This window comes from Coenobita brevimanus, chromosome 37 (assembly GCF_032717465.1).
Source record: "Coenobita brevimanus isolate Jiangsu-jjx chromosome 37, ASM3271746v2, whole genome shotgun sequence".
In the NCBI taxonomy this organism is placed as follows: Eukaryota; Metazoa; Arthropoda; class Malacostraca; order Decapoda; family Coenobitidae; genus Coenobita; species Coenobita brevimanus.
Genome location: NC_136990.1, coordinates 10121931 through 10133986, shown reverse-complemented (window position 1 = coordinate 10133986; position 12056 = coordinate 10121931). Strand labels below are relative to the sequence as shown.

General features: G+C 43.7%; 1 protein-coding gene across 1 annotated transcript in view; it reads right to left on the bottom strand.

The window, feature by feature from the left end:
• tho2 (THO complex subunit 2-like protein) overlaps positions 1-12056 on the bottom strand; it is a 168208-nt gene that overhangs the window by 110084 nt on the left and 46068 nt on the right. The window contains exons 12-16 of the mRNA XM_080269804.1: positions 9864-10050; positions 6907-7051; positions 5192-5394; positions 4209-4427; positions 330-494 (exon numbers count right to left, since the gene is read on the bottom strand). Coding sequence (XP_080125930.1) covers positions 330-494; positions 4209-4427; positions 5192-5394; positions 6907-7051; positions 9864-10050 — 919 coding nt within the window. The remainder of the gene's footprint in view (positions 1-329; positions 495-4208; positions 4428-5191; positions 5395-6906; positions 7052-9863; positions 10051-12056) is intronic.

Sequence of the window (12056 nt, the reverse complement as noted above, 5' to 3'; positions counted from 1 at the left end):
ATTACTAACAGCTGTGATACACAAAAACATGGATGGAAAGATGCCTGTACGTGGTGGTGATGAGTAACCTAGGTGAAGCAGTTGCAGCGTCCATCAGGGAGCCAAACCTCCCCCTATTTCCCTACACCTCACTGTGGGCAGGACCCTGGTGTGACCCTGGTGAGGCACTGTCTACCACAAGGGGGCACCGGATCCCTACATGCTGTATACACTGTACTGTACATTACCTGTAGAACGACCCCAAAGAACCAGTTGCTTACCTGTGGTTGACAAGTCTGCTCCACTAGACTGACTGGAGTAACAAGCAACAACACCAAAGAAGGACTTACATTCAACATGTGCACAAAGAGTGGTCGTGCCAGGAAGAACGCCACGTCAGCGTTGATGTGATACTCGGACAGCAGTGTGCCGATGGGAGGCAGGCGTTCATTCAGCTCCTGGATGGTGATCACTTGTGACAGGTACGACCCAAACTGTACCATTGTGTCCTGGCACTGAAAAGGAAAACACAGTACAGTAACAGCAAGTAAAATACACATGACAACTGAGTGGGGAAGGTGGCAGGTGTGAACACTAGGGGGAGGGTTGCAGGAGGTATACCAAAGGAGACCTGGGATGAGGCCATAGAGTGAGACCTCAGGGATAAGGCACTGAACAGGGAGGCTGCCAGAGACTGGGCAGCATGGACAGCCACCATTAGGTTACCAAGGCCAATGCATGCAAGTATAATAGAGCCTTTATAAACAAAATGTACAAAGTGAATTTTTTAGCTTGTGTTAAAGTGAAATGAGTACAGTGGTTTCTTAAGTTTTATGTGAGTTTCAATGACATATATTACATATCAACACACCACCAACATTGGCACATTAACATTCAAACTTTACGTGTCATCAGCCATTCTTAAACCTTCCCAGTGTCCACATACACCTTCCAAAATACAATACGAACACTGTAAGCTGCAAAAGAACCAGATAAAACAGCAATGGCAACAAGAATTACTTAGGCACTCATGAATAAATAATTACAGTAACCTCTCAACTAACGCGAGTTTTAAAAACGCGTTTCCGTTTTAACATGAGCAAATATTTAAGGAAATATGTTTAACTAACAAGGGTTTCTCGATTTAATGTGGCTTTACACATACGTGATGGTTTCAAATTAGCCGCGCGCTCCTTGGACAGTCCCGAGTTGATAGACCGTGTGTGGCAGTTTATGCACAAATACAATTCTTTACTTGTCTGTTGCTTAAACTGGTTTTAGTGGCACTATAATATTCGAAAATGAAGTTTGGCCCCATTCTGAGCAATTTGGCTCATTTTCAGACAAAATCTGGCCAGGAAAGTGATGGTAGATCTAAATTGTTCTAACTTGATGCTGCTGAACAGAAAGAAGAAAACCACTCAGACCAAGATAGAGCAGTTCTTTATGAAGAAGACAGAAAACTTAAGGGCGTTATCTTCATCACCAGTAGCACGGGAGTCAGAGGAAGAGGAAGGACAGCAGAGCGAGGAGGGACGACAAATTTAGGGTGGGGAGTGGAGGGAGGTGGGGTAGTGGGGTGAGCAGGGACAGCAGCAGACGACGAGTGATGCATAGATGAAGTGAGGCTGTGTTGTTATTGTCTGTGACCTACTTACTGTAATGAAAATGTTGCTTTTACTGTGGTGTTTTTATGACCTACTAATGCATTAATAATGTTGAGGAACTTTCACAATGCCGTGAATGAAGCAGAACTGAAAGAAAATCCATGTAAAAAACGAAAACAGTATATGTTTGGGGAGAAGTAAACAATGCTTCGGCCCCACTAGGGCTCAAATGTTGTTTATTTCTCCCCAGATACACTGTTTTTGTTTTTTACGTGGATTTTCCTTCAAATTAATATTGTTGCTTTTAAGTTTAGAGTAGCATACCTCCCCAAATGGGTAGACTTTCCCAGAGTCCAGGAACGTAACTCCCAATATTACCATTGATTCTTATGGGAAAATTATGTTTAAATAACGTGTTTTTAATTAACGCAACCTCTCCAGGAACCTAACCCTCGCGTTATTTGAGAGGCTACTGTACACACATAAGACAATATTGAAGCTATCTCAAGGATATTCTTGTAACTCACTTGATGTAGTGCTGCCTACTTCTTTCTTCACCATAGTCATTCTGTTTCTGTGTCTGTCCTCCTCTCTTCCTATTTCTCCCATCTTTCCTGTCACTTTTCATTACTCTTCTTTCCTTTTCAGGTGGCTTTACATTGAGTGACAAGCCTAATGGTTTCCTGTAAGCCAGGAAACCATTTACAATGCTGGGTGGTAACCATATAAACCCATACATGTTCCTTACACATCAACAGCTGGGTTGGTGGAGGGTTAGTACCCCTCCCCATACAATAACAACCGTAACTCAAAGACAAACGGCCATCCCTTCATCACAGGACTAACCATCAGCATTTTTTGTGTGTAAGCAACGTTGGGTCTGGTTAGTACTTGGATGGGTGACCACCTGGGAACACCAGATGCTGTTGGCATAACGTTCTCCCTACGTGTCAAGTGGGGTTGGTGGAGAATTAGTGCCCCTCCCTGTAAAACAATTAACTCTAAGCCCTTGGCCACCCCGTTTGGGATACATGGCGTCTGGCAATGAATGAATGAATGAATGAATGTATTGATGTGCTTTTTTTATGCAGAGAAAAAGAAGGAACCAAAGGCCAGAATTCCACAAGACTGTTCCCTCTTAGAAAAAAAATAAAATAAGAGAGAGCCAAGTTCCACATCATTCCCTGCCTGATAAGCGTCAAATCATCAACTATGCTCCTTTCATCTTAACATGGGCCAGGTTTTTGCCGTTTTGCACCTTATATCACATGGCTCACTGGCAGAAGACAATGCTACTGTTTTACATCCTTTCCATAGCACTTCTTCATAACTGGACCCCATCAGCTATAACGAACAATGTCTGTTAAATGTGGTGCAGAGGGTCACGTGTTTCATTGGGAAGGGCAATGACAAGGATGTGAAACAAACTGCAAAAAGGCAAAATTATAGGCCAGGCAGGTGTGAAACGGGTATAGTTCTCAGTTTCAGTACTATCTATCTATCTATTGCCAGACGCCTCAATCCCGTTCGGGGTGGCCACAAACAAATCGCCTCCACGTCGCCCTGTCCCCCGCCATTTCACTGCCCTGCTCCCAACTCACACCCCCCTCTCTCATATACCTCTCCACCCCTTTCAGCACTAGAATATGTTATTGTACTCATTTATTTCCAAACATGTGCTTGAAATCTTAGAACAGTGGAAATGAGTTACTTAGGAGGAGCCTGTGGAGTCACATGGAGAGACAGGCTGACGAATGTGGATATACAGGAGCGTTGTGGTGTGGATGTGGAAGTGATAGGAAGCGTTAGGAGGAACACACTGAGGTGGTTTGGCCATGTGGAGAGGATGGAGGGTGAGAGACTGATGAGGAGAGTGTATGGAAGTGAGGTGGAGATAGACAGATCACAGGGGGGAAGAGGGAGGGGGAGGCCAAGGATGAGATGGAGAGATGGAGTGGAGAGGTATATGAGAGAGGGTGTGTGAGCTGGGAGCAGGATAGTGAAACGGCGGGGGACAGGGTGACATGGAGGCGATTTGTTTGTGGCCATCCCTTATGGGATTAAGGCGTCTGGCAATAGACAGATAGATAGCTTGAAGTCCCAGTCCAGGAGACCATTGGATATAATGATTTTTTGAGTTTATCAGACAAGGCTTCCCCCCAGTTAGTCCATTATGGTGAGGGTCTGCTATTATTCCAAACGTGATGGTTCTGTTTGGTGTTACACAAGCGATAATCAGTGCCACACAGAAGCAGTATGGCACAGTAGTTCTCTCTTGGTGATGTGGGAGTGGCTCAGTTCCATCTGGTGAAAACAGACATACAAGCCAATAAACACTCCACCTTAACATACAACTTGCCAACCAATTCTGTGTTGATTAAGTCTGGATATACACAAATGATGATCGTTTGGTATGCCCAGGTGGTTCTCTCTCTATTGCCCAGTCCCATCACATGAAAACACACTGCTACACCACCCACCTGATCATACAGCTTGCCCACCAGCTTGAGGTGCGGTGATTCACTCTGGTTATGCACAACTGAAGGATCGTTAGGTATGCTCAGCTGGTTCTCTGTCTATTACCCAGTCCCATCACATAAAACACACCAATACACAACTCACCTGATCATACAGCTTGCCCACCAGCTTGAGGTGCGGTGATTCGGTCTGGTTATACACAACTGAGGACCGCTGCTGCGCCATAAGTAACAGGAGTGGTATGCCAAGGTGGTGTTCCAGCAGCGCCTCTTTCAACCGCACTGACGATCGCTTGGTGTTGCGCTCCTGTTGGTACTGGCCTGCCTCGCGCCGCAGCAGCTCCCCACCACACATCGCATCCAGCTGGAGAAGGAGCAATCATCATCACTACCACCTCCACCACTGCCACCACCACCACCATCATCATCATCATCATCATCATCATCATCATCATCATCAAACACCACCACCACCACCACCATCATCATCACCACCATCATCATCATCATCATCATCATCATCATCACCATTAACATCATCATCATCAACACCCCCACCACCATCATCATCATCATCATCATCATCATCAACACCACCACCATCATCATCATCACCACCACCATCATCACCACCACCATCATCATAATCATCACCATCATCAACCCCCTCACCATCATCAACATCCTCATCATCATCATCATCAACACCACCACCACCACCACAACCATCATTATTATTATCATCATCATCATCATTATTATCATCATCATCATCATCATCACCACCACCACCATCATCATTATTATCATCACCATTATCATCATCATCATCATCATCATCATTCAGACATCCTTTCCCACATCAGTATGGAGTGAGAAAAAAAAATGAGTTACCAACAAACTTTCGCTCAGTCCAATGGGCCACACAATCATTTACTCACCACTCAAGCCCCTGGAATCCTGGCTCCACCTGATAGGCCAAAAAAACCTTCAACACATACCTTCACACTCATCTATCTCACACACACACACATAAATACATACACAGACTCAGCCATACACAGAACCATAAACACACACACACCCACACACACACACACACACACACACACACACACACACACACACCTGTTCAGCAGTAAGGTCCTCCAGCGTGTCCGTCCCGCCCATCTTCTGTACAATGTCACGTAGGATGAGGAGGTCAATGGATTTCTCGGCCTTCAGCTGGTTCGCCACAAACTGCAGGATTCCACCCAAGTCAATTGTGTATTTCTTGTACACCGTGCCACAGAAGCTGGACAGAGACTGCAGCCACGGACATATCCCCATTGCTGTGGAGAGTGACAGAAAAAAATGCAGAGAAAGGGAAAAATATACACAGAAATGGTGCATCATCATCATTACTCCTATCACCAATATCATCCCATTTCTTGTACACCGTGCCACAGAGGCTGGACACAGACTGCAGCCACAGACATATACCCATTGCTGTGGAGAGTGACACAGAAAAGTACATAGAAAACATGCATCATCACCATTGCTCCTATCACCAATATCACCACTGCACCCCCTTTTGTCTTCACCTCACACACCACCTCACAGTTAACCCCATTTTTACCATAAGTTGCACACTCCATTATACCAGTTTTTGCTACCTTATTTTTCACTGTTATACCAGTTTGGCTATCCTATTTTTCACTGTTATACCAGTTGCTGCCATCGCAGCCCCCCATTAACACCTGCCACTCCTATACCAAGACCTGCCTGTGTAGTGTTCTGTCCACTAACCAACACTGGGCATCATGTCTTTATTCTGACAGTAAAGCCACAATGCAGTAACTCCACTGTAGTACCCTCTAATTCTTAACAAAATCCAGCTCAATCCGGCATCATCTTTAATCATGCTTGGGGTTTCATTCTCTTGAGATTTATCTTGGAAAGATCATATTACATCTCCTACAAAATCATCTTCCAAGAGATTAGGTGTGCTAAGCCAACTCCGCTCTTTCTTTGCCCCTGAACAATTGTTGACTCTATACAGGGGTTTTATCCGCCCCTGTGTGGAGTACAACTCTCATGTGTGGGGAGGCTCCCCACATACAGCTCTTCTCAATAGGGTGGAGTCAAAGGCTTTTCGTCTCATTAACTCTCCCCCTCTTACTGACTCCCTTCAACCTCTGTCTCTTCGCCGCACTGTTGCATCTTTATCTCTTTTCTACCACTACATCAATGGTCACTGCTCCTCTTACTGCCTCCCTTCAACCTCTGTCTCTTTGCCGCACTGTTGCATCTTTATCTCTTTTCTATCACTACTTCAATGGTAACTGCTCCTCTTACTGGCTCCCTTCAACCTCTGTCTCTTCGCCGCACTGTTGCATCTTTATCTCTTTTCTATCACTACTTCAATGGTCACTGCTCCTCTGAACTGTCTGCTTGCATTCCTCCACCTCTACGACGGGCGCATAGCACCCGTCTAGCAGCAAACTCTCATCCCTTTTCTGTCCAACTCTCTAATGCAAGAGTTAACCGTTACTCCCAGTCCTTCATTTATGCAACACGTCAACTCTGGAACTGTCACCCTCTGTCTGTATTTCCTACTTCCTATGATCTCCAGTCTTTCAAACGCAGTGTGTCCAGGCATCTCAAAATGAAAGCATCTTGAATTTGGCTCTCTTATTATTTTGTTTTTGTTTCTTCTTGGAGGGAAAAATTTGTGGGCTCCTGGCCTTTGGTTCCTTCTTCCTGGCCTTTGGTTCCTTCTTCCTTACTAAAAAAAAAAAGGGAGAGAGAGACAGACAGACAGACAGACAAAAAAATAAGTTCCATGCTGTGGTGCCACATACCATCATTGGCTATCCTGTCCTTGTTGTCTGAGAGTATCTCCACAATACAGTAACCCAGCACATCATAGGACAGTGGCGTGAGGTACTTGAAGCTGTCCACTACCGGCCCAATTAGGTTGTCATAGAGCTGCACTTGTACCAGGATCTGAAAAAAATATAAATAATAATAATAATAATATAATAATAATATATCTATCTATCTATCTATCTATTGCCAGATGCCTCAATCCCGTTCGGGGTGGCCACAAACAAATCGCCTCCATGTCGCCCTGTCCCCCGCCATTTCACTGCCCTGCTCCCAACTCACATCCCCCTCTCTCATATACCTCTCCACCCCATCCCTCCATCTCATCCTCGGCCTCCCCCTCCCTCTTCCCCCCTCCACCTCACTCACATACATAATAATAATAATAATAATAATAACAATAATAATAATAATCTATCTATCTATCTATTGCCAGACACCTCAATCCCATTTGGGGTGGCCACAAACAAATTGCCTCCATGTCGCCCTGTCCACCGCCATTTCACTGCCCTGCTCCCAACTCACACCCCCCTCTCTCATATACCTCTCCACCCCATCCCTCCATCTCATCCTTGGCCTCCTCCCCCCTCTCCCCCCCTCCACCTCACTCACATACATAATAATAATAATAATTTCATTCATTCATTCATCATCTAATCCAGTGTCACCCCATGAGGAGCATAGATGATGATGATGATGATGATAATAATAATAATAATTATAAAAATCATCATCATCATCATCATCATCATCATCATCATCATCATCTGGACCTCCTTTCCCACCCTAGGGCAGGGTGAGGAGTAGCAATGTCCAGACAGCACAGACTTGCCCAATCCAATGGGCCACGCTTCCATTCACTCATCATTCAAGCCCCTGGAATCCTGGCTCTATCTGATATGTCAAAAACATTCACCAAATTCTGTAGCTTCACATAAATGTATCTAACAGAGTCAATCCAGACGCTGTGGTGTTAAAAAGGGGTGCCAAATCCCTGATCATGCATTTCTCACAACATTCATCCAGCCAGCTCGATCTCTTGTCATTCCCCTACCCTCACTGACTTCCATACCTCTCTTCCTCACACACTCATCCACCATATCTCTCCACCTTCTCCTTGGCCTACCTTGCCTCCTCCCTCCTTCAAATTTGCTCAGATATACCTTTTTCACCACTCTATTGTTATCCATTCTCTCCACATGACTATACCATCTCAGTACACTCTCTTCAGTTCTGGTGTCCACCGAATTCCTCACTCCACACCTTTAAAAAATCACATTATTTCGTATCCTATCCATTCTCTGTACTCCACATACATTCCTCAGCAGTCCCATCTCCACTGCACTTACTCTTGACTTTTCATTTTCATGCCACACCATAAACTCACATCCATATGCTAAAGCTGGAACTAACACTCCTTCATGTAAGCCTCGTGCAGCTGCAACACTCAAGCCTCTGTTAGTTATCACGGCCTTCATTGCACCAGCTACTTTCCTTCCTTGTGTCACTTTACTTTCCACTTCTTTTGCACATTTTCCTCTCTTTTCTATCACTGTACCCAGGTACTTGAACTCTCTCACCAATTCCAGTCTCTCTCCATTCACTGTAACATCGCACTGGGAGTCACCATCTCTCTCAATAACCACCACTTTACTCTTTTCTACATTAACTCTCAAGGCACGACACTCACAGACATCAGCAAAACTCTGCACTAGCCTACCAAGTTCTTGTCCGGTACTTGCAAGCAGTACTGCATCATCAGCATACAACAAATTTGAGATATTCCATCCAACATCATTCATTACCAACGCCATCCCTCTCTCCATTACTCGTGTTTTTACTTCTCTCATCACCCCATCGAAGTATATATTGAACAACCATGGGGACATCACTTCATATTCCATAAAATATAATATACGCACATTATTACCTACCATAAAGGAAGCTATTTACGAACACTTTATAAAAACATCACAAAAAAAAAAACAAAGGATCCTGTCAATACTCCATGCCAATAGGAAATCTGGAAATACCACATCACTGTCGAACATAATTAATACAAGTCAGGCTGGGTAGTGTGTGTTGTTGATGTGCAGCACCCTGACACTCTGCCCCCACTCCCCACCCCCAATGTTTTTGTTGTTGTCATTGTTGAGATGTTGCTGCTCCTCCACTACCTTCTTCAACATATACTGGTAGGTCAAATATTTCAGAGTCCAGGGCTGAAAAAACACAGTTGGCCTTGCCATCTGGTGCAGTGACATCATCAGCGTGTGAGTTGTTGCAGGTGGATGTACCCAGATGTATGCCGGCCAACCATGGCCAGCTTGGCAGGTGACGTCACTGCACGCCACTTTCAAATACTGTAGTGGCAGCGGCCAGCTAACACTTCCCACATTAGCTCGGGATTTTCCCAATGCTGATTGTGTTATTATGACCTGTCACATTAATACTATGTAAACACAAAAACACATTACTGTCACTCAAGGCTTGGCTGTATGTATATATATATATATATATATATATATATATATATATATATATATATATATATATATACATATATATATATATATATATATATATATATATATACATATATATATATATATATATATATATATATATATATATATATATATATATACTGTATATACGTATATACATACCACAGGTTATTATACGATACATTATGAGTTTATTTTTTACTCATTTTTAGCCCACGTGTCTTCTCTCCATAGGAAAATGATAAAAAGAAATGGTGAAATCTTAGGCCAACTATGGTCCTTGACTACACAAACAATGGTTTACTACTGCACTGGATCTACTTTATACTTAAGGCAATTATCATTTTATGGGTAAGTTGATGCAGGCCTGATGGTGTGAGCCAAGCTAGGGTGACACAGATATAGCACAATGTACATGTACTCACATAGTGCAGTACGGGGCCTGGCAGGTTGTGGGTCAGTTTGCCAATGCTTCTTGACACAGGCTTGATGGTTTCCTTGGTGATGCGCATCATGATAAACTTTGCCTTCTTCAGCAGGTGTGACCGAACCCTTAACAACCCGGGATGTTGTTGACAGGTCTCGTTCTTCCAACGACCATACAGCTTGTACCTGTAATTATAAACAACCCTTGACTACCCACTTCCAATGACCATACACCTTGTATTCATTCATTCATAGTTTATAAAGGCCCTAACATGACTGTAAGCATTGGCCTTGCTCACCTACTGGCAGCTCTCCATGCTGCTCAATCTCTAGCAGCCTCTCTATTCAGTTCCATATTCCTGAGATCACACTGTATGACCTCGTCTCGGGTTTTTTTCAATCTGCCTCTTGCAACTCTACTCTCAATGTTCACACCTCTCACCCTTCACACCCAGCTGTCATCCTCCATCCTCTCCATACACCCAAACCATCTCAGTCTACCCCTTCTCATCACAACACAAATATACAGTAACCCCTCCAATATCCGGATCAATAGAGCCATAGGCAGGTCCGGATAGTGGTCCTGTCCGGATATTGGGCCCCAGCTTATGGACTTGTACTTATGGACCCTAACTCTGAAAAACACCTATACAACTCCCTCAGGACATGCATTGCACCTATTTAAGACCCAAATCACACCAATAAGGCACATAAAAGACTGAAATAAATGCAAAAGAACCATGAAATGAGGTTTTAGAGGTGAGTTTATACAATATTAAACATTCTGGGTACTTACAAGTCCCTTGCTCTTGGACTGGTTTGAACCGCCAGTTTGCAGTCCACAGTTAATCCTCTGCACTCTAAATTCTAATTTCTTAACACTGCACAACACTGTAAATTCCCGTGTGTTCTAGTGGCAAGGTATTGCAGTTTATTCACTGTTTATTCACAAAAAACAAGCACCTGTGGCTTGCACTGTTATGAGTATCTGCTCTCCATCGGAGTTAAGCTGTGACTGTTGATGTTGGTGGGGTAACAGAGTTGCCAGATCGCAACAGCCACATTACCAATCTCCTCAACTTTCATTGTCAAATATAACTTTTCATTACCAAATTCGTAAAGCTAGCATATATTCTTCACTAATTATATATACAAGTGGAAATACATGTAATCACTCTCCTTATAACTAACACCATGTTGATTATTTTCACACTATGTAGGGTAGCAGATTAATCAGAGAGAGCAAACAATCCACCATCTCCATCCTGTGTATCCTCATACATGTGAAAAATCCATTTGGTAATGCATTATTCTAATTCATTACCAAACGAATTTTTCATTACCAAATTGGCCCACACTTGGTAGTGAAAAATACCAAATGGCAACCTGACAGGGGAGGGGGGAGGGGGAGGAAGGAAGGGGTGAAGGGACCATGGTGTAACAGCTGTTTGGCACCAGGCGGGAATTTCAAATTATGGGAGGGAAAAAAGTCAGATTTTTTTCGAATTTTTTGCGGTTTTTGGCCCATTTTGGGAATATTGGATCCCAGGAGGATTATGTCCGGTTAGTGGGGATGTTCGGATATTGGGCGTTCGGATATTAGAGGGATTACTGTACTCAAGTCCCACCCTTCCTCTCAACTCTGCATTTGCAATCCTAACACCCCCACACCTGTCATTCAAGGATGCACTACACATCCATCTAATCATTGCCAATTTTGTACATCTGAGCCTACAAATATCCTGTCTTTTACTGCCCAGGTCTCACCACCATACAGCATTACACTCCTAACACATGCTGCATACAAAGATCCCTTAGCATGGAGGGAGAGCCCTCTCAGTGTTAAGAGATGCAACAACTCCTTACCCTTCCCCAGAGGTGGTTCCAGCCTCAACTCCAGCACATATCATGATGATGATAATAATAATAATAATAATAATAATAATAATAATAATAATAATAATAATAACAATAAAAAACCATCCAGCCATCATCCAATCCTATGTTGCCCCATGAGGAGCATAGGAACCCAGGGCTAGGCAAGTTGGTCCTGACATTTAAGATGAGAGTGACCAGCCTCACTCATCCCTGAGTGGCATTACGTGAGCAATAAACCCCAACCATCCCTTGGATATAAACCTTCACCGGCTCAATCCGATTGGAGCGCCTTAATTACCCACTAAACTACCAGG